Source organism: Eleutherodactylus coqui, chromosome 11 (assembly GCF_035609145.1).
Source record: "Eleutherodactylus coqui strain aEleCoq1 chromosome 11, aEleCoq1.hap1, whole genome shotgun sequence".
Taxonomy (NCBI): Eukaryota; Metazoa; Chordata; class Amphibia; order Anura; family Eleutherodactylidae; genus Eleutherodactylus; species Eleutherodactylus coqui.
The window spans coordinates 44,970,474-44,991,645 of NC_089847.1; the positions used below are offsets into that span (position 1 = coordinate 44,970,474).

Consider the following 21,172-nt stretch of genomic DNA (forward strand, 5'->3'; position numbering starts at 1 on the left):
CTCCACACCATTGTCTGACTGACTGCATATCTTTAGGGCTTATGGCGGTTGTGCCTGACCTACGGCGATGGTGCCTGCCTTATGGCGATCGTGCCTATGGCGACCGTGTCCGCTTTGCAGATTATCAGGTATTGCATTTTTGGCTTTTTCAGTGAATAACAGCTCAGAGAGGTGCAGTAACAAAAATGTAGTATGGAGGCCCAAAAACTATAGTAAATTCAAAACTTACTAAATTTAGCAACGAAATAGGTATTGAATACAGACAAAGTACAAGGGGGGCACAAACACTGCTGTAAAGTAAGCCGGGTGAAACATAAAAATCCACAAAATTAGAGCATGATACAGGGTAAATGGCTCTTTAACTGGAAACTAGATAAAGGGGTTTTCCAGTTGTAAAATATTGATGGCCTGTCCTCGGGATAGGCCATCAATAGTAGATCTCTGGCGGTCCGACACCAAGGACCCCCACGGTCAGCTGTTCTCTGGAGCAATAAACTCAGGTAATTTCTGCAGGAAGCAGACAGCTCTGTTCTCACTGCAGTGGCCAGAGTTACTGTATAAATCTGCCCAGTGCCTTAGAACACCAGCCCAGAGAATTACTTATTTGTGGGGTTCCCATGCAGCAGACTCTCACCAATCTACTATTGATGTGTTCGCTTTCTCACCACAACTTCCTCTTTTTGAATTTTTTTGCATTATTAGTTGGAAATGTTCTTGTGGCTAGCACGCAGTATTGACCAGTCACCTGTCATCTTTTTATAGTTGTGGTTTCCTTATCAGATATAAATTAAGTATATAACAGGTTTTGCAATTTGATTACTTAATCATACTTAATTCTTCACGATGTATCGAGCCTTCGCACTTCACGCTTTGTTGTGTGTTGTCACACATACCGTCTCAGGGGTCACTGAATTGGTAATTGCTGATTTTTTTAAATATTGTCGTATACTCACTTCCTTTCTGTTAATTCCATGAACTTGTAGCTTTTCCTTCTTTCCTATCCAGAGTTGAATTCAGGCTGATCTGTAATAGAATTCTGATGTAAATATTAACTAAATTTATTTTTACCAGGAGGAGTTTGAGAATTTTATGAAACAATTTAATAAGGTTTACAAGAGTCCAAAAGGTAAGCACATCACCTTTCTGTGCACACTTATTATTGAATTATGGTTTTTAACCTTATGCATGTCTTTCTGTGAATTTGAAATACATATTATGATATCTTTATAAAATATAGTTACCCAGGGATGAAATTAAACAGTAGCGTCTTTTCTTTCAACTTGCACATTATTATGTTCCCATAACGGAACAGGAAAACGGAACTCCCGACGCATATGTGAAAGCAGCCTTAGTTATATAGTTATGTAACACTTCTTCGATGTTTCAAACTGAACTGGACACATTTTTATCCAGAGGGCAAAATAATGAAAATATATTTAAATTATGCATCCAGTTTTAATAATAATAATAATAATAATTATCTTTATTTGCATAGCGCCAACTTATTCCGCAGCGCTTTTCAAAAAGTTTTAAAAATCAACATTTATAATTTGCCCTGAGAAGGGAAAAGCTATAGGAATCACTGTGCATAGAGCAGGCTGTGAGAAGAGTGATTGGACATGAATGTCCACCAGCACTCAGCCCATTAGTAGACGTGCTCATTGCTATACACTCTTAACACCAGGTGGCATCATATCATGTAAGTAAATGTCGTAGCTCTTCCCAGGGTCATTTTTGTAACAGAATGTTAATGACAAATATTATTTTTTACAATCTATACATTGAATATGATAATAAAATGGGTTGTGCAAGATAAAATATTGTTTTTACAAACAGGTCCCCCACTGTGTGTAAACATATCCAAGAGTTCATACTCACCTACTCAACACTTCCCGCGAGTCCCCCACTGCTGCTCCGGGTCTCCGCTGTGCTGTTTTGCTTACAGGCAATGATTGCTGAACTGTCATGGGCTGCAGCAGCCTGTTTATCAGCCTGCAAGCATAACGTCAGTGAGGAAACTCGGAACCGCTTGTGGGAGATGAGCGGGGAGCAGTGAGTATGAGCTCTATATTATGATTACATTGGGGGGCTTGTGTCTAAAAAACATTTTATCTTGGATAATCCTTTCAATGACGGGACATCACAATATCTTTCATTTAACATGATTTTGGTATTGATCACTGAATGCCACTAGGGGTTCAGGATAAATGTGTTAATTTTTAGGTAAAGTGCGCCACCTCTTATTTGGTCTTGAACCTACTTTACAGTTAACTATGCTTTCTAAACAATATGTACTACCTAACAACGAAACTGTGTATTTTATCGTTACATCTTTGCAGAATATCAATATAGACTGTCTGTGTTTGCCACAAATCTAAACATTGCACGTCAGATGCAGAAAACGGAACTAGGAACCGCAGAATATGGGATCACTGAGTTTAGTGACCTTACACGTGAGTTATCATGAAATTAATCTTTAAAGGGATATTCTAGGTACAGACATTTATGGTTTATAGATAGGTCAGACCCCTCCATCCCCATTCAACCATAAATGTATTTCCATGAAATAGCCCTTTAAATTGAAACTATGGTCAAAATTTCATATTCCTTAAAATGTACCTACTAGGTTCATACAACATACTAGGGTCCTTTTTTCACTCTGGTCACACAAATGTACATTTCACACTACAGACAATAAATATTGCTACATACTATTGGGATGTACAGTGGAAATTGCCAACACAATGCCCCCTCTCTCCAACCACACAGATTTCCTGTTCTGCTCAATCCCTGCATTTACTCTTCATATATTGTTATTACAGAAAATTGTGCATTCCTTGTTAGCTAGTTCTATTGGCTCTTTGGTTCTAGTACAGTATGAAGTAGCCAAAATAGAGCAGAACATTCTCAGCATCACCAGTATTATGTGTAGAACGTTTGCAGGGGTGGGCAAAGCAAAAAGTCTGTAATGTGATGCCACAGCCAGTAGATGCAGAGCAGGAAGTCTGTAACCTGATGCCACAGCCAGTAGATGTAGAGCAGGAAGTTGGTAACGTGATGCTACAGCCAGTAGATGCAGAGCAGGAAGTCTGTAACCTGATGCCACAGCCAGTAGATGCAGGCCAGAAATCTGTAAGGTGATGCCACAGCCAGTAGAGGTACAGCAAGAAGTCTGTAAGGTGATGCCACAGCCAGTAGATGCAGAGCAGGAAGTCTGTAACGTGATGCCACAGCCAGTAGATGCAGAGCCAGAAGTCTGTAACGTGATGCCACAGCCAGTCGATGCAGAGCCAGAAGTCTGTAACGTGATGCTACAGCCAGTATATTCAGAGCAGGAAGTCTGTAAGGTGATGTCACAGCCAGTAGATGCAGAGCACGAAGTCTGTAAGGTGATGCTACAGCCAGTAGATGCAGAGCAGGAAGTCTGCAACCTGATGCCACAGCCAGTAGATGCAGGCCAGAAATCTGTAAGGTGATGCCACAGCCAGTAGAGGTACAGCAAGAAGTCTGTAAGGTGATGCCGCAGCCAGTAGATGCAAAGCAGGAAGTCTGTAAGGTGATGCTAAAGCCAGTTGATGCAAAGCAGAAAGCGTGTAACGTGATGCCACAGCCAGTAGATGCAGAGCAGGAAGTCTGTAAGGTGATGCTACAGCCAGTAGATGCAAAGCAGGAAGTCTGTAAGGTGATGCTAAAGCCAGTTGATGCAAAGCAGAAGGCATGTAACGGGATGCCACAGCCAGTAGATTCAGAGCAGGAAGTCTGTAAGGTGATGCCACAGCCAGTAGATGCAGAGCCGGAAGTCTGTAAGGTGATGCCACAGCCAGTAGATGCAGAGCCGGAAGTGATCTCAGAAAAGGAGGCACCATTTTGGAAACTTCTATGTTCAGCCCAATGAAGGCACTTTCCTTTTCACTTCCGGAATGTGCATTTCGGGGATCAGAGGGATAGAATTAACAGCCCTAGTCATTTGCCCATATTTCATACTGAGACTTGTAACATCCATGTTTTTTACTTAAATTGTCATTATGTATCTAGATGAAGAGTTCATAAGAAATGGTTTGAGTTCTATTGCTGTTCCTCCAAATAATATGACACAACTGAAGGTAGAGGCTAAACCAGTTGGCAAAACCTGTGATTGGCGAAAGGCAGGAGTCATTTCAGAGGTCAAATTCCAGGTAAGATACAGATACAATATGAACATTACGATATATCACTAGGGGCTAAGAAAAAAATACCAAAGTGCCATAAGCAAATAATTTGTGGACAGTTTTCACAATGCTAAATGAAATAAGGAGTGCAAGTTTTTAAGGAAGCAAACATCAGAGTCGGAGGTTGTTTGATTAAGAATTATAAATATCAAAGCTAGCTGCGCTTTTCTGCTTCACCTCTTACTGAAAAGATTCTCCTTTGCAGAACTTTTACTTAGGCCGGGCTCACACAGTCGGACCAGATTCTGACCGCAGTGGGTTCCGGCTGTGAGTTCAACTGGCGACCCTGCGTACCTTATTTTCTCTGTATTGCGGATGACCGCGGCGGCTCGCTGTTGGTCATGCACAGTACAGTTTTGTTTTTTTAAAGGGGTTCTGACATGAAAAAAAAAAAATTGTACTCACCTTGCCTGGCCTGGCCCGATCGCCAGGCATGTCCCCTCCAGCCGGCATCTTCTTCTGTGCCTTTAAAGCAGAGCAGGAGTGGTCAAAAAGACCGCTTCCTGCTCTGGTCCGTCCGTCAGGCACTTCCGAGGTCAACGGACGGACCGCCACAGCAAGCACGTCACAAGCAGTGCTTGCTGTGGGCGGCCCGTCCGTCCAGCTGAACTCCGGAGTGCTGAGCATGCGCAGTGGAGACGCGGCCCGTCCTGACTCCTATCAGAGGGCACCTCTCCACTGCGCATGCGCGCGATCCCGGAGCGGCGCGGCTGCTGGAGAAAGAAGACTGCCTGCCGGGAGGCATACTAGCACTTTCTGCTTAGGTTAAGCAGCGCTGCTGATTAGAGCCACCTGATTGGCTCTTCGGCACCACGTGACTGCACAGCGTGCACCAATCAGGTGGCTCTAGTCAGGCTGCTTAACCTAAGCAGAAAGTGCTAATATGCTGCCGGGAGATGACCCCCCCGATGTCAACAACAACATGAGAACAGGTAAGTGTTATCTTTTTATCCTTTAGCAGCCATTAACCCATGGGTTCCCTGGGTCCATTAGGCAGACCAGGGAACAATGGCTGCTAAAGCATAAAAAAATTATTCATGTCAGAACCCCTTTAATGTTTATATTTCCTGCTGTTACTTAGCAATGTTAATTGTGCATGGATAGCAGGGTCCACAGCAAAATAGAGCATGCTGCGATTTTTCTCCACCCGCGAAATACACAATTTGTATCCAAGAGTATAAGCTATTTTACATGCTTTGCAATGCCCGCTTTTTGCTGAGGATTCCGCAGAGTCCCCAAATCTTCTCCTTATAAATTAACCCTGTACATTATGCAATTGATTTAAAATCAGTCATATACATGGGCTTAATTATTATAAGGGTAAAAGTTGGCACATGGGAGTAAAACATAGCAAAACACCTACTCAAGCTCCTAACTGGAGTAAGTTTTCATCTGGTACACTGAGCCAAAGCCATTGCTACAAGCAATGTAAAGGAGATTTCACAAGTCTTCACATGCAGCTGGTTTAAACCCTGGAAATAGAGGGGTTAAAATTTGTGACAGATCCGCAAAAAAATACCATGGCAAAATCCGTACCGTAATGGTGTGGATTTGCCCCCTGCGGATTTGTGGCATATTTGTTGTTGGCTTCCCGCTGTGGAAACCCGTAGCAGATATGCGCCATGTGAAGGTGGTCCAAAACAGTATTCCCATGCAACAGAAAAAGCCTGTGGCTGAGATTTTACCCAGATGTAGCAGCCAATGGCGGCACAATCTTCCCCGTAAAATCTGAAAGATCGTGAGGCTATTGGCAGCTGCAGGAGGGTAGAGTCGCAGCAGCAAGACTGTTTTTGCTGCATGGGAACGCAGCCTAAGAGCATGGACGCATGTAATGGAAATGCTGCAGATTTACTGCAAAGCAATTTGTTGCAAAAAATGCACATCATTTTACCGTATCAGCAGTGTGGATGAGGTTTCAAGAAAATCCGCAAGATATTGGCATACAGTGATGGCAAACTTGGCACCGCAGGTCAATTTCTGTAGCACTAGAATGAATAAATACGCGGGTGTTTTAATACTGCTTCTGCAGGCAGTTCTATTTGTGATTAATTATCCCCATGCTATTACGAATCTTTGAGATTTGCCGCATGATGTTGATTGATAGAGGTGTGTTCATGGTGAAATTGTTTTGCTTAAGCGAATATTATTTGTGAATTTCTATACGAAACACTGTGGGGAATTTTACAAAAAAAAGTCACACTGTGCATGGCCGCGTGCGTGAGATATGTGGTCATACGCAGTACACACCCTGGCAACACACGGTGAGACATCTGCAGGGTTTTACACATACGGTCGGTGAATAACGCATTATGTTGTAAATGAAAAAGCAAAAAAAAACAATATTTGGTTGCTCTGGGCTCTATTTTTAATACTTTTCATATATAAATTGCAGCAAATTTAAAAACAGAGCAGCAGGCCATAAGAGTAATATTAGAGAAAGTTCTGGAAGAAAAAGACAGTAATTGCTTTTGAGTAGTAGTGCATATATATATATATATATATATATATACATATATATATATATATATATATATATATATATATATATATATATATATATATATATATATATATATATATATATATATTAGCACATATAACAGCTCTTTAAATTCATTCTCTAGGGAAGGTGTGGCTCTTGTTGGGCTTTTGCTGCTGTTGCAAATATTGAGGCACAATGGGGAATCCTTGGATATCCAATGAACCTATCAGTTCAACGTAAGTAACTGCCCTTCTTTGTCACAATGCGCCTGAATTAGTATAAAGATGAGACTCCTATACATTACTTTCAGTTCTCTTGTCCATTTTTATGAAAGATGCCATTTACTTGCATCTTTTACCTGGGCAAAGTTGTGGACAGTCATAAGAATGGGAGGGGCCAAATGACAATGATCACATCTAGCAGAGTTTCTTCTAAAGGTGGTGGGAAAGGAGTGATATTGATGGTCTGTTAATAGTTAGAATATTGTGCCCCTTCATTGTTGCTTGGCGGGAGGGCTAGGGGTCATACCCAACAGTCAAAGGTTGAATCATAAAATAGAATCATAGAATAGTAGAGTTTGAAGCGACCTCCACGGTCATCTGGTCCAACCCCCTGCTCAGTACAGGAATCACTAAATCATCCCAGACAGATATTTGTCCAGCCTTTGTTTGAACACTTCCATTGAAGGAGAACTCACCACCTCCTGTGGTAACCTGTTCCACTCATTGCTCACCCTCACTGTCTAATATCTAATATGTATTTCCTCCCTTTCCGTTTCATCCCATTGCTTCTAGTCTTTCCTTGTACAAATGAGAATAGGGCTGATCCCTCTGCACTGTGACAGCCCGTCAGATATTTGTAGACCGCTATTAAGTCTTCTCTCAGCCTTCTTTTTTGCAAGCTAAACATTCCCAGATCCTTTAACCATTCTTCATAGGACATGATTTGCAGACCGCTCACCATCTTGGTAACTCTTCTCTGAACTTGCTCCAGTTTGTCTATGTCTTTTTTAAAGTGTTTCTTTTACATATTCTCATCCTAACATTATTTCTGCTTTCACATTTGTTCACCTAAATGCTTTTTTCCAGAGGTTCTAGATTGTGGTCCTTGTCAATTTGGCTGTAAAGGAGGATATATTTGGGATGCTTATACAACTGTCATACAGCAAGGTAAGATACATTATATTTACTTATAGAGGAATTTAACATAATAGGTCATCTCAACTGCTACTAAAAGGTTTTTTCCTAATACAGTACTACTTACATTAAAAACATATAGCATAAAAATAGAACATAATTTAACACAGGTTTCTAACCTCTTAAAACACAGGATGCTTATTTAAACATAAACACCATTTAATACTATTTTTAGTCCTTCCTAGTATTGCCTGAAATATAGCACATCTGTTACGTTTGTCCTGAACTGCAACAAAACCCAGCAAAGATTTGGTACCTGAGGGGTTAGGACAGATGTGTAAGCTTGGTGATCCGGTGGCTAGACACAGAGGCAGACACAAGAGGTGCTAGCGTCCTCCTACCAAGGGACGATGGGGACAAAATAAGGCTTGGGCGTCCGCCCACCAACAGACAGGTAGGACAAATCAGAACTTTGCTAGCAACAACCAACGGATACAGGCTTCAAAAAAAGTAAAAAATGAATCCAGCGCTCGCTAGGGAACACATGCGGCAACCCTTCTCCAAAGTCTCAGTAAACAATTTTATTTGCAACGCGTTTCGTTGCGCTCTGGCGACTTTTTAAAGCAAAATCTAATTTGTGGTAACAACTCAACGGATGGGTGGATAAAAAATAGAACAGCATACAGACATAAACCAGTGACTGACAAACACTGAAAACCCTCACCTAGCATATCTGCACACATAAACAGATGGAATCGCCACAGTAGGTAAGAGGTATTAGTTTGTATTTTGGCCAAGACACTTAACCCCTTAGGCCTCGGTCAGACGGGCGTTTTTTGCCGCGATTTGCGTATCGCATGACGGATGCGCATCCGCAAATCGCGTGACCGAAAAATCACCGGAAAAATCTGCTCCTAGCCGTGTTTCCTTTGAAACAGGCCCGATCACAGGAGCACTGTCCAGCCCATTGAATTCAATGGAGCCAGCAATACAGCCGGCTCCACTGAAAGCAATGGGCTGCCGGCGAGTGCAGGATTGAATGACAGCTGAGAGCTGCCCCAGATTGGTCCCTGCGCTGAGCCAATCAGAGGCAGCACTCACTCACCCATTCATGAATTCATGAATGGGTGAGTGAGAGCTGCCTCTGATTGGTGAGGGCTCTGACCAATCAGAGGCAGCCCATTCAACAGGCGGGGATTTTAAATCCCCGGCTGCTGAATACTACCCAGAGCAGTTCAGGAGAACTGCCGGACGGCCGCAGCTGAACTCCGTCTGCAGGGACAAGGTGAGTATATATATATTTTTTATTTTTGCACATTTTTGGATGATTTTTAGGGAAGGGCTTATATTTTTAAGCCCTTCCCGAAAAATTCACCCCGCGCTCGCCGGCAGCCCATTGCTTTCAATGGAGCTGGCTGTATTGCCGGCTCCATTGAATTCAAGGGGCAAACCTCATTCTTCTCTGCCACAGCTGTTACAGCTGTGGCAGAGGAGAATGATTTGTGTAGTATATGTTCTCAATGGGGTCGGCGCTGCTGCCGCCAGCCCCATTGAGCGCATATAGAGAACACTAGGAATCGCAGATAGGCGCGATCTGTAATTCCTTGTTTCCTATAATTTATCGGACAAGCGCATAAAAAGCGCCCATGTGTCCGATACCATTGCAAAGCAATGATTCTATAAAATCGCAGATCGCATGCGCAAATCGCACGAAAAATCGCCCGTGTGACCGAGGCCTTAGGGAGCTTTTTTGCTTTTTTCCATTTTTCTTTGTTCTTCCTCTCTTTTAAAAAATTGTAACTCCCTTTTCTTATCCATCGACGTCGCTGTATGAGGGCTTGTTTTTTGCGGGACGAGTTGTATTTTTCATTGGTACTATTTATTGTACCATATAATGTAATGAAAAACGTTTTTAAAATTCTAAGTGGAGAGAAATGGAAAAAAACTACATTCCACCATATTTTGGTGCATCCCGTTTTCACGGCGCACAAACTGCAACAAAAATGACCAGATAACTTTATTCTGTGGGTCAGTACGATTACTACGATACCAAAATTGTATAGTTTTTTTTTGCTGTACTTCTTAGATTCTTTTTTAAAGGTATTTAATTGTTTAAAATTATTTTCTGTCTCCATTTTCTGCGCACAATAGCTTTTTTATTTTTCTGTCAACATAGTTATGTGAGGGCGCATTTGTGCAGTACATCCTGTCATTTCCAATGGTACTATTTTTGAATATAAACAACTTTTTAATCGCTTTTTATTACATTTTTTTCTTGGAGATAGGGTGTGCAAAAAAGCGCATTACTGGCATTATTTTTTTTTCGGACGTCGTTCAGTGTGCGGGCTAAATAATGCATTACTTTGATAGATCGGACTTTTACAGACACAGCGATACCAAACACATATTTTTGCTTTATTATTTAGATTTTTTATTGCAAATATGGCAAAGGGGGGGGGGGGGGAGTTGAACTTGTATTACTTCTTTATTTTTAATAATTAATAAAACTTTATTCTTTTTATTTTTATACTTTCTTTTAGTCCCCAGGGGGACCACAACCTGCGATGCTTTGATCGCTCCTGCAGTAGGATGTAATGCAATAGCATTACATCATACTTCATTCTGACAGGCAGCCTACCAAACCACCCCACGGGGACGGCTTGATGGGAAGTCTGCTAAGACAGCCATGAGGCCTTTCAGAAGGCCCCCGACTGCTATGACACCTGCACGGCTCCCCCGATCTCACCGCGCGGGGGGAGGGTCGTACAGGACCCCCAAACATCGGTCGGGGGATTTAGATGCCCCTGTCTGAATTGACAGCGGCATTTGAAGCGCTCATAGCCTGCGGGTGTCAGCTGTAATAAATAGCTGATGCCCGCACTGTATTGAGGGAGATAGCGGCGCTATCTCTCTCCATACACGTCCTGCAATGGCAGGATGTAAAAAGACTATTGGGCCATCACTAAGGTGTTAAGACCATGAGCCTGTGACAATGGTCCTCGTTGTCTCATGGGTCCCTACTCTCACAACTGGGGGGATTGGCTAGCTGGAGAAACTCCACACCCAGCCAGCTCAATTATCCCACATCTGTGGAAATGTGCTCCTGGAAAGCTGTAGAACTACAGGTCCCAAACCTAACTAAGGCTTAAAACAGACATATGTTCATCAAGTTCAGCCTATCATCCTGCACTATCAATCCAAAGGAAGCCAAAAACACCATTTTATGGGAAAAAATTGCTTTACAACTCCTTACCTGCCTCAACGATCCTTCTAAAGTAAGATAGTGACTATATATGTAATACCATTGCACTCAAGAAAGGCGTCAGACTCCTCTTGAACTCTTTTAGTGCGTTTGCATCACCACTTCCTCAGGCAGAGAGTTCCATAGTCTCATTGCTCTTACAGTAAAAAACTCCCTTCTATGTTGGTGTAGAAATCTTCTTTCCTTTAGACATAGAGGGTGCCCCCTTGTTACAGTTACAGTCACAAGGACAGGTTCCACACAGCTTTGCAGGATAACTTCATTCAGCTTTACTGAGGGACATGGTTTATTTTTCAATGTCCAGTTGTCTCCCTGGACCGCTCTCTCTGGCTCTCAGCCAACTTCTCCTCTAAGTGTGGCAGGAACCAACACCTTAAGGCTGGGTTCACACAGCGCGTAATTTCCACGGAATTTCCGTGCAAAAATTTTTGCACAGAAATTCCACCTGCGACTTTCCCGGGATTAGCCAGCAAAGTGGACGAAATTTGTAAAAATCTCGTCCACACGCTGCAGCCGATCCATTGTAGCCAAGCTGTGCTGAAATTGACATTCTGCATGAAATGTCAATTCTTTCCGCGTTTCCATGGCAGCCTCTTTCCTTTCTATGGGAAGAGATAACCGCAGCAGAATGCAGGCGGCGAAGCCGCTCCAAAAACTGCAGCAAAAGGCCGCAGGTTTTGAAGCTGCATGTCTCCTGCAGAAATCTCACAGTATTTCCGTGTGTTCATTCCGCGGGATTTCAATCCTGTGTGAACCCAGCTTTATTCTACTTCCTGCAACATCTACAGGTGTTTTCCCTCATCTCAACACCAGAATCCCTGGCTGTAGCTCCCTACAGGCCATTCTGTGTACTACACTCCTACAATAGTTATTAGGTCGCCCCTTAGATATCTTTATTTCAAACTACATAACCCCAATTTTGATCATTTCTTAAGGTCCTGTGGTCCACCCATTCAATTAATTAATTTAGTTGTCCGCCTTTGTACCCGCTCAAGCTCTGATAAGTCCTTCCTTTGTACCCGTGGCCCAAACTGTACACAATATTCCATGTGTGGTCTGACCAGTGACTTGTAAAGAGGAAGAACAACGTTCTCGTCACGTGCCCCTAGACCTCTTTTCATGCTCCCCATGATCCTATTTTCCTTTGAAGCAGCTGCCTGCTACAGTTAAATGTACAATTAACTAATATCCCCAAGTCCTTTTCCATGTCTGTTTTGTCCAGTGGTTTCCCATTTAGTTTATAATGGTGACATCCATTTTTCCTGGCTACGTCCTTAACATTATACAGGGTTATTCAAAAAGGAGCAGATTTCGGGATTTAATTACAAACTAACTGCAAAAGAACAGGTCCACAATCCGCACATCACCGAAAAGAGGAAGATTGAAAGTTTTTTATGGCATACCAGTAAGGTCCATTTTCTGCTGCACCGCAGCGCTGTTTCTTGTTGTTCACAGTTTATAGGAAGATGGCGACACCACAGGAGAAATAGTCTGGTGTGCTTAAGTTTGCCAAGAGTGAATCCATTGTTTAACTGAATTCTGGCGTCAATTCAAAGAACAACGGCCTCGTCACAAGCAAATTTATGAGTGGCACAGAAAATTTGTTGAATTTAGTTGTATATGCAAACAGAAACACAGTGGTAACTGTTTCTCCTGTAGTGACACCATTTTCCTATAAACTGTGCACAACAAGAAACAGCGCTGCGGTGCGGCAGAAAATGGAACTTACTGGTATGTCATAGAAAACCTTAAACTGTTTGTGGACCTGTCTTTTGTAGTTAGTTTGCTATTAAATCCTGAAACCTGTTCCTTCTTTTTTAATAACCCTGTGTTAAACCTCATTTGCCGCTTTTCTGCCCGAGCCTCCGACTTATGCAGATCCATTTGCAACTGTATCCTGTTCTCTCTGGTGTTAATTATTTTACATCGTTCTGTAAATATTGAGCAACTGCAAATATAATTTTTTTCACTGTACAATCCCTCCATGAGGTTGTTAATATATTAAAAAGAATAGAGCCCAATATTGCCCCCTGTGGTACCCGACTAGTAAAGCCCCATTCACTCGCAACGATTATCGCTCAAAATTCAATCAAACGATGGCATATGAGCGATAATCGTTGCATGTAAAATTGTTTACTCTTCGGCTGAACAATGATTTTAGGGGTGAGCTTAAAATCCATTGTTCAGCTGGAGAGTATATAACACAAACCACATGCTATGTTCTGCACGGGAGCAGCTGATTACATTGTATTCATGCTGACAGCCCTTGACAGCTTGTGTGAGTACAAAAGAGCTAATTGCATAGCTCAGACCACCCGCAGGGATCTGCAAACAGCTCCTGGAGGCTCATTTACACACAAATGAAACTGATAAAGTGCTAATTGGCATTAGTGTTTATTAGCACTTTATGCAAAATAATACCTAAAACTGTCAATCTTTCAATCGTTTGAAAGATTGTATTTGCGTGTAAAGGGGCCTTAACAGTGACCCGATCAGAGTATTTACCATTTATAACCACCCTCTACTTTCTACCACTGAACCAGTTACTTACCCACTTACACACATTTTCACTCAGACTAAGCATTTTCATTTTATATACCAACCTTTTATATGGCACAGTATCAAACGCTTTAGAAAAAATCTATTGTATTATATAAATTATATAATTACATAAACATCATACTTTAACTACAATTTTCTCTAATTTCATCTACAGAGGGATTGGTATGTGAAGATGATTACCCATATGAAGCGATAACACTGCAATGTAGAAGTAAGCGGTTCAAGAGAGTTGGGAGTGTATATGGCTTTGTAATGCTCGATCAGAATGAAGATGGTAAGGAATATAATATTGAGTCAAATTTGTTCTTTGTATGGTGGAAACTTTAACTGTAAAGAAATCCTGCTGATGTTCCTAGGTAAAAGGTTTATACATGTGCTATGTTTAGCAAATGTGAAAATTCTATTTATCTAATTTAATGTGTAAATGCATATAGTCATCAATTAGATAATCACCTAAATATATAAAAGGTATATGCCATATACATTTCATTGCTAGGTTACGACCATTGTAGTCCCAATCAATCCAAAGAACAGGGTTCCCCAGACCTGCAATACAAATATACAGTTGACTACAAAATAGGAGGTGTGGAAGCAGCAATGTTAATTGGCTCAGCTGCTTCTATGTCTCCTATAGACTTCAATAGAACATTACTCTATACAAGCAGCCAACTCTTAGCAGCAGTGCGGAACTAGGCACCTCCCTGTTCCTGGGAAGAAAGGTGTTTTGATTTTTGTTGTTCTGTGTGCATGGTATGTGCAAGAGAGCTGTTCCATTCCCTGTTGGTCTGACATTTAGCAAGCACTGGGGATACGTTCCACTCCCTCTGATGATGCAGGTGGTGATACAATTTGCAAGTCACCAGCCCAGAAGCCTCATTGCACCAGCCTGCTCTGCACTTGTAGGAATGGCCAATATAAAAGTGCTATTTTGGAGAAAGAAGTGCAATGTGAAGCACGGGGTTCAATAGACTGCCAGGAGGTCTCAGTGACCAACAGAGGGCTCAGTTACAAGTAGGCCCATGTGCGATGCTGATGGGACCTAAATGACTTTCCCAACAGAGAAATGGAGAGCGTCACTATGACTGTGGTGACGCAGGCAGCTATAGATGACATCTGTGAGACGCAAAAAGCTAGTGTCCATGCATGGGAGGAGGGGGATCTTCCTCCGCACCATAACCTGATGATGACAACTGACCAGAGACAGCTTGAGAACTGACCTGAGGACAAGAAAGGCAGCAGTGATGACCAGGCTGCAGTCCTAGACCAGTTGACCAGATTACTGGGCTGCTGGTGCAGATGCCAGGTGAGAGAGTCAGTGGAAGCTAATGCCATTGAGAGTGTAGGGTCCAAGAGGTGGATAGCAACAGGGTTAGTTTCACTGAGTCAATGAAAAGTATTGCCTCAGCCCACACGTCAACACCAATGGCAACATAACTGTGGAAGGCATAATGCCCTGGGCAAATAATGCTATTATAAGGAAAAGAGACCCCAAGCCAAGCCAGCCAGTATTGTCATCAGCCCTGTGTCAGGGAGGCCCCCTTGGGACTAGGCACCTATATGTTGTTGTTAGCCGTTTAGTTGTTCACAACCCTCAGTGACTCTGAAGTATCAGCTTTGACAGTATCAGCTATCGTGTTCTTTGGCAACCAGGTCTTCTTTTGCCACTGATCTGTCCAAGCATTATAGATTTTTCTAGCAACTCTGCTACAACTCTATTACATGGCCAAAATCCGTGAGCCTGAGCCAGGTGATCTTGTCCTTTGTGAGCCTAAGCCAGGCCAACTTCATCTCCAGTGATATATAGGGTCTTATACGATTCAGGAGTTCTCTGTTTGTTACTCTTGCCATCCAGGGCATACGCAGCAGCTTTCGCCAGCAATACAGCTCAAACACATCAATTCTCCTTCTATCAGCTTTTTTCGCAGGCCAGCTTTCACATCCATACATGGCTATGGGGAAAACGGTGGTTTGCACTATCCTGGCTTTAGTGGTTATGATGATATTCCTACTTTTCCAGATTGGAAACCCTATGTAAGAGCTCCCAAATGATTTGGCACCTATAGACTGTGTATATAGAGACTGTTAATCTTTATCCCCATAATGCCTGTTTATTGACACTGCTGTGGTAATGTTGGGGCTGGGCAATATGGCCTAAAAGTAAAAATGTAAAATTATTTTTTTCTATATGAACAATTCTCATTTTTAAACTCCTTTTTCTTATTTTTGTAAAACCAACCAAAAACAATGCTAAGACTTAATACAACTCAGCATTTGCTCAATATATACTGATATTACCTCAGTGTTTTTGACTCCTAACTGGTAAAGTATGGAGGGTAATACAAGGGACAAGGTAAATATGGAGGGTAATACAAGGGACAAGGTAAATATGGAGGGTAATACAATTTTAGCACAGTTAAAGCAATAGGAATGCAAAATGAAATGAATACAGTGATAACATATACTTGTGTTTTTTATTTAAGTTATGGCTTGCTATACCATGAATCATGGGACAATTGTTGTGGCCCTCAATGCCGTTCTTCTCCAGGTAAATATTTTATGGGCAGAATATTTCACTGTATTTAAGTGAATGGGAGCAATGCCAGCAATATCAACCTGAAATAAGACAAGGCAATGGGGAGAAAGGCACTCAATCAATAATGACCCAAAACAAAAAGCATTCTGAAGATGTAGGATAATGTGAACTTACATATACAAGGGTAGGAGGAACCCTGCCCTCTCTCTAAAAGACCTCACCATCAATTACATGTTCAGCAATACATTTTCCGTAGACGTTTGTTTCAACACCACTATCCTCAATGTCCACATCTCACAGCCATATGTTGCAATCAGGAAGACAATGGCTGTGATTAACCTTCGTTTTGATGGTGACTTAAACATCCTCGCACTTTTATATTGAGCCTATGCTCACCATGGCCATACACCCCAATGCTGATCGATGCTTTATTTCACTTATTGAGCTGCCACTATGATCGATGAGGGACCGAAGGAATACAAAACTATTAACGAGTTTTTTTTCCTCGTTGTTTACCTTTATGTGGATTTCCTTGTTGGCAGTGGTCATGATCTTTGTCTTCTGGATGTTCAGGCTAAGTCTCATCTTCTCAATTTTTGTTCCTTTAGCTTCAAGATCAATGTCTTTGGATGCTTCACTGTCTCTACTACTAGGGTAGTATTGTCTGTGTATCTTCCACCTATTTTTAACTCCATACACTGATCATTTAAGTCCAGCCATCTCATGATTACTCCCGCATAGAGGTTGAAAAGAAAAGGGGAAACAATGCATCCTTGTCTTGTACCCTTTTTGTTCCTGAATAGAGATGAGCGAACGTACTCGTCCGAGCTTGATGCTCGGGCGAATATTAGCGTGTTCGGGATGCTCGTTACTCGTAACGAGTACCACGCGATGTTCGGGTTACTTTCAGTTTCCTCTCTGAGACGTTAGCGTGCTTTTCTGGCCAATTGAAAGACAGGGAAGGCATTACAACTTCCCCCTGTGATGTTCCAGCCCTATACCACCCCCCTGCTGTGAGTGGCTGGGGAGATCAGTTGTCACCCGAGTATAAAAGTCGGCCCCTCCCGCGGCTCGCCTCAGATGCCTTGTGAGATAGCTGAGGGACAGTGCTGCTGGTGCCGGAGCTGCTGTAGGGAGAGCGTTAGGAGTTAGTGTAGGCTTCAAGAACCCCAACGGTCCTTCTTAGGGCCACATCTAACAGTGTGCAGTAGTGTGGAGGCTGCTGTTAGCAGTGTTGCACTTTTATTTATTTTTTTCCAAATCGGCGGTGCAGAGCATTGCGCCCTGCAGTAATACTACAGGGACAGAAGTGGTGGTTAGGCAGGGAGAGTGTTAGGAGTTAGTGTAGGCTTCAAGAACCCCAACGGTCCTTCTTAGGGTCACATCTAACAGTGTGCAGTAGTGTGGAGGCTGCTGTTAGCAGTGTTGCACATTTTTTTTTTTCCAAATCGGCCGTGCAGAGCATTGCGCCCTGCAGTAATACTACAGGGACAGAATTGTGTAGGCAGGGCCAGAAGACATATATTATTGATTGAATATACGCAGTGGGCCTTTCCTTTAAAAAAAAGGGCAAAAATTCTATTTGGCCTGCAGGCTTGCGCCAATTTATTTCCTGGCTGGGAAATCACCGCTCTGCTGTAGTTAATAACTGTGCAACACTGCAGTTCTGTGACACAGTGCAGGGCCACAACACATTTATTATTGATTGAATATACGCAGTGGGCCTTTCCTTTAAAAAAAAAGGGAAAAAATTCTATTTGGCCTGCCTCTGACAGTCCTCAGCCTTCTGGGTACGTGTGTGCTGGGTGGAGAACGTAAAAAAAATCATACGCAGCCAGCTAAGTTTAACAGCAGGCTTGGGCCAATTTATTTCCTGGCTGGGAAATCAAATCACTGGTAATACACCATGCTGAGGGGTAGGGGTAGGCCTATAGGACGTGGACGTGGGCGAGGACGCGGAGGCCCAAGTCAGGGTGTGGGCACAGGCCGAGCTAGTGCGGTGGCCAGGGGTAGAGGCAGGGCCAGACCGAATAATCCACCAACTGGTTCCCAAAGCGCCCCCTCGCGCCATGCCACCCTGCAGAGGTCAAGGTGCTCTACGGTGTGGCAGTTTTTCACAGACACGCCTGACGACCGACGAACAGTGGTGTGCAACCTTGTCGCGCCAAGATCAGCTGGGGAGGCACCACCACCAGCATGCGCAGGCATATGATGGCCAAGCACCCCACAAGGTGGGACGATGCCCGTTCACCGCCTCCGGTTTGCACCACTGCCTCTCCCCCTGTGCCCCAACCTGCCACTGAGATCCAACCCCTCTCTGAGGACACAGGCAGTACCGTCTCCTGGCCTGCACGCACACCCTCACCTCCGCTGTCCTCGGCCCCATCCAGCAATGTCTCTCAGCGTAGCGTCCAGACGTCGCTAGCGCCACAGTTTGAGCGCAAGTACGACGCCACGCACCCGCACGCTCAAGCGTTAAACGTGCACATTGCAAAATTGATCAGCCTAGAGATGCTGCCGTATAGGCTTGTGGAAACGGAGGCTTTCAAAAGCATGATGGCGGCGGCGGCCCCGCGCTACTCGGTTCCCAGTCGCCACTACTTTTCCCGATGTGCTGTCCCAGGCCTGCACGACCACGTCTCCCGCAACATTGTACGCGCCCTCACCAACGCGGTTACTGACAAGGTCCACTTAACAACAGACACATGGACAAGCACAGGCGGGCAGGGCCACTATATCTCCCTGACGGCACATTGGGTGAATTTAGTGGAGGCTGGGACAGAGTCAGAGCCTGGGACCGCTCACGTCCTACCCACCCCCCGAATTGCGTGCCCCAGCTCGGTGGTGGTATCTGCGGGGGTGTATGCTTCCTCCACTAAACCACCCTCCTCCTCCTCCTACGCAACCTCTGTCTCGCAATCAAGATGTGTCAGCAGCAGCAGCACGTCGCCAGCAGTCGGTGTCACGCGGCGTGGCAGCACAGCGGTGGGCAAGCGTCAGCAGGCCGTGCTGAAACTACTCAGCTTAGGAGATAAGAGGCACACGGCCAACGAACTGCTGCAGGGTCTGACAGAGCAGACCGACCTCTGGCTTGCGCCGCTGAGCCTCCAACCGGGCATGGTCGTGTGTGACAACGGCCGTAACCTGGTGGCGGCTCTGCAGCTCGGCAGCCTCGCGCACGTGCCATGCCTGGCCCATGTCTTTAATTTGGTGGTTCAGCGCTTTCTGAAAAGCTACCCCCACTTGTCATACCTGCTCGGAAAGGTGCGCCAGCTCTGCGCACATTTCCGCAAATCCCACACGCACGCTGCCACCCTGCGGACCCTGCAACATCGGTTTAATCTGCCAGTGCACCGACTGCTGTGCGACGTGCCCACACAGTGGAACTCTACGCTCCACATGTTGGCCAGACTCTATGAGCAGCGTAGACCTATAGTGGAATACCAACTCCAACTTGCGCGGCGCAGTGGGAGTCAGCCTCCTCAATTATTTACAGAAGAGTGGGCCTGGTTGGCAGCCATCTGCCAGGTCCTTGGAAAATTTGAAGAGTCTACCCAGATGGTGAGCGGGGATGCTGCAATCATTAGCGTCACCATTCCTCTTCTATGCCTCTTGAGAAGTTCCCTGCAAAGCATAAAGGCAGACGCTTTGGAATCAGAAACGGAGGCGGGGGAAGACAGTTTGTCGCTGGATAGTCAGAGCAACCTCATGTCTATATCTCAGCGCGTTGAGGAGGAGGGGGAGGAGCATGAGGAGGAGGGGGAAGAGACAGCTTGGCCCACTGCTGAGGGGACAGATGCTGCTTGCCTGTCATCCTTTCAGCGTGTATGGCCAGAGGAGGAGGAGGAGAAGGATCCTCAAAGTGATCTTCCGAGTGAGGACAGCCATGTGTTGCGTACAGGTACCCTGGCACACATGGCTGACTTCCTGTTAGGATGCCTTTCTCGTTACCCTCGCGTTACACGCATTCTGGCCACTACGGATTACTGGGTGTACACACTGCTCGATCCACGGTATAAGGAGAGCCTTTGCACTCTCATTCCCGAAGAGGAAAGGGGTTCGAGAATGATGCTATACCACAGGGCGCTGGTGGACAAACTGATGGTAAACTTCCCATCCGACAGCGCTAGTGGCAGAAGGCGCAGTTCCGAGGGCCAGGTAGCAGGGGAGGCGCAGAGATCAGGCAGCATGTACAGCGCAGGCAGGGTAACATTCTCCAAGGCCTTTGCCAGCTTTATGGCTCCCCAGCAAGACTGTGTCACCGGTCCCCAGTCAAGGCTGAGTCGGCGGGAGCACTGTAAAAGGATGGTGAGGGAGTACGTAGCTGACTGCAGCACCGTCCTCGGTGACGCCTCTGCCCCCTACAACTACTGGGTGTCGAAGCTGGACACGTGGCCTGAACTCGCGCTGTATGCCCTGGAGGTGCTTGCTTGTCCTGCGGCTAGCGTCTTGTCAGAGAGTGTGTTTAGTGCGGCTGGGGGAATCATCACGGATAAGCGTACCCACCTGTCAACCGACAGTGCCGACAGGCTTACACTCATCAAGATGAACAAAGCCTGGATTTCCCCAGACTTCTCTTCTCCACCAGCGGACAGCAGCGATACCTAAGCAATACGTAGGCTGCACCCGCGGATGGAAGCATCGTTCTCTCTCACCATCCAAAACGGGGACATTTCTGCTTCATCAATCTGTGTATTATAATCCTCCTCCTCCTCCGGCTCCTCCTCCTGAAACCTCACGTAATCATGCCGAACGGGCAATTTTTCATAGGGCCACAAGGCTCACTCATATAATTTTTCTAAACAATTTTTATACGTTTCAATGCTCTTAAAAGCGTTGAAACTTTAACTTGAACCAATTTTTCGTTAAACTGGGCTGCCTCCAGGCCTAGTTACCACTTTAGCCACATTAACCAAAACGATTAATGGGTTTCACCTGCCATCTTGGTTGGGCATGGCCAATTTTTTCTGAGGTACATTACTACTATTG

At 44.4% G+C, this 21,172-nt stretch overlaps 1 protein-coding gene and 1 long non-coding RNA gene across 2 annotated transcripts in view; one reads left to right on the top strand and one right to left on the bottom strand.

The window, feature by feature from the left end:
* The window catches only part of LOC136582302 (uncharacterized), a 70,482-nt gene that overhangs the window by 2,641 nt on the left and 46,669 nt on the right, over nucleotides 1-21,172 (bottom strand). The window contains exon 2 of the long non-coding RNA XR_010787168.1: nucleotides 954-1,023. This is a non-coding gene — a long non-coding RNA (uncharacterized lncRNA). The remainder of the gene's footprint in view (nucleotides 1-953; nucleotides 1,024-21,172) is intronic.
* Nucleotides 841-21,172, top strand: part of LOC136582299 (cathepsin W-like) — a 40,894-nt gene continuing 20,562 nt past the window's right edge. Inside the window, exons 1-8 of the mRNA XM_066583218.1 lie at nucleotides 841-915; nucleotides 1,072-1,126; nucleotides 2,340-2,453; nucleotides 4,036-4,175; nucleotides 6,833-6,926; nucleotides 7,779-7,859; nucleotides 13,805-13,924; nucleotides 16,131-16,195. Coding sequence (XP_066439315.1) covers nucleotides 844-915; nucleotides 1,072-1,126; nucleotides 2,340-2,453; nucleotides 4,036-4,175; nucleotides 6,833-6,926; nucleotides 7,779-7,859; nucleotides 13,805-13,924; nucleotides 16,131-16,195 — 741 coding nt within the window. The 5' untranslated portion in view covers nucleotides 841-843. The remainder of the gene's footprint in view (nucleotides 916-1,071; nucleotides 1,127-2,339; nucleotides 2,454-4,035; nucleotides 4,176-6,832; nucleotides 6,927-7,778; nucleotides 7,860-13,804; nucleotides 13,925-16,130; nucleotides 16,196-21,172) is intronic.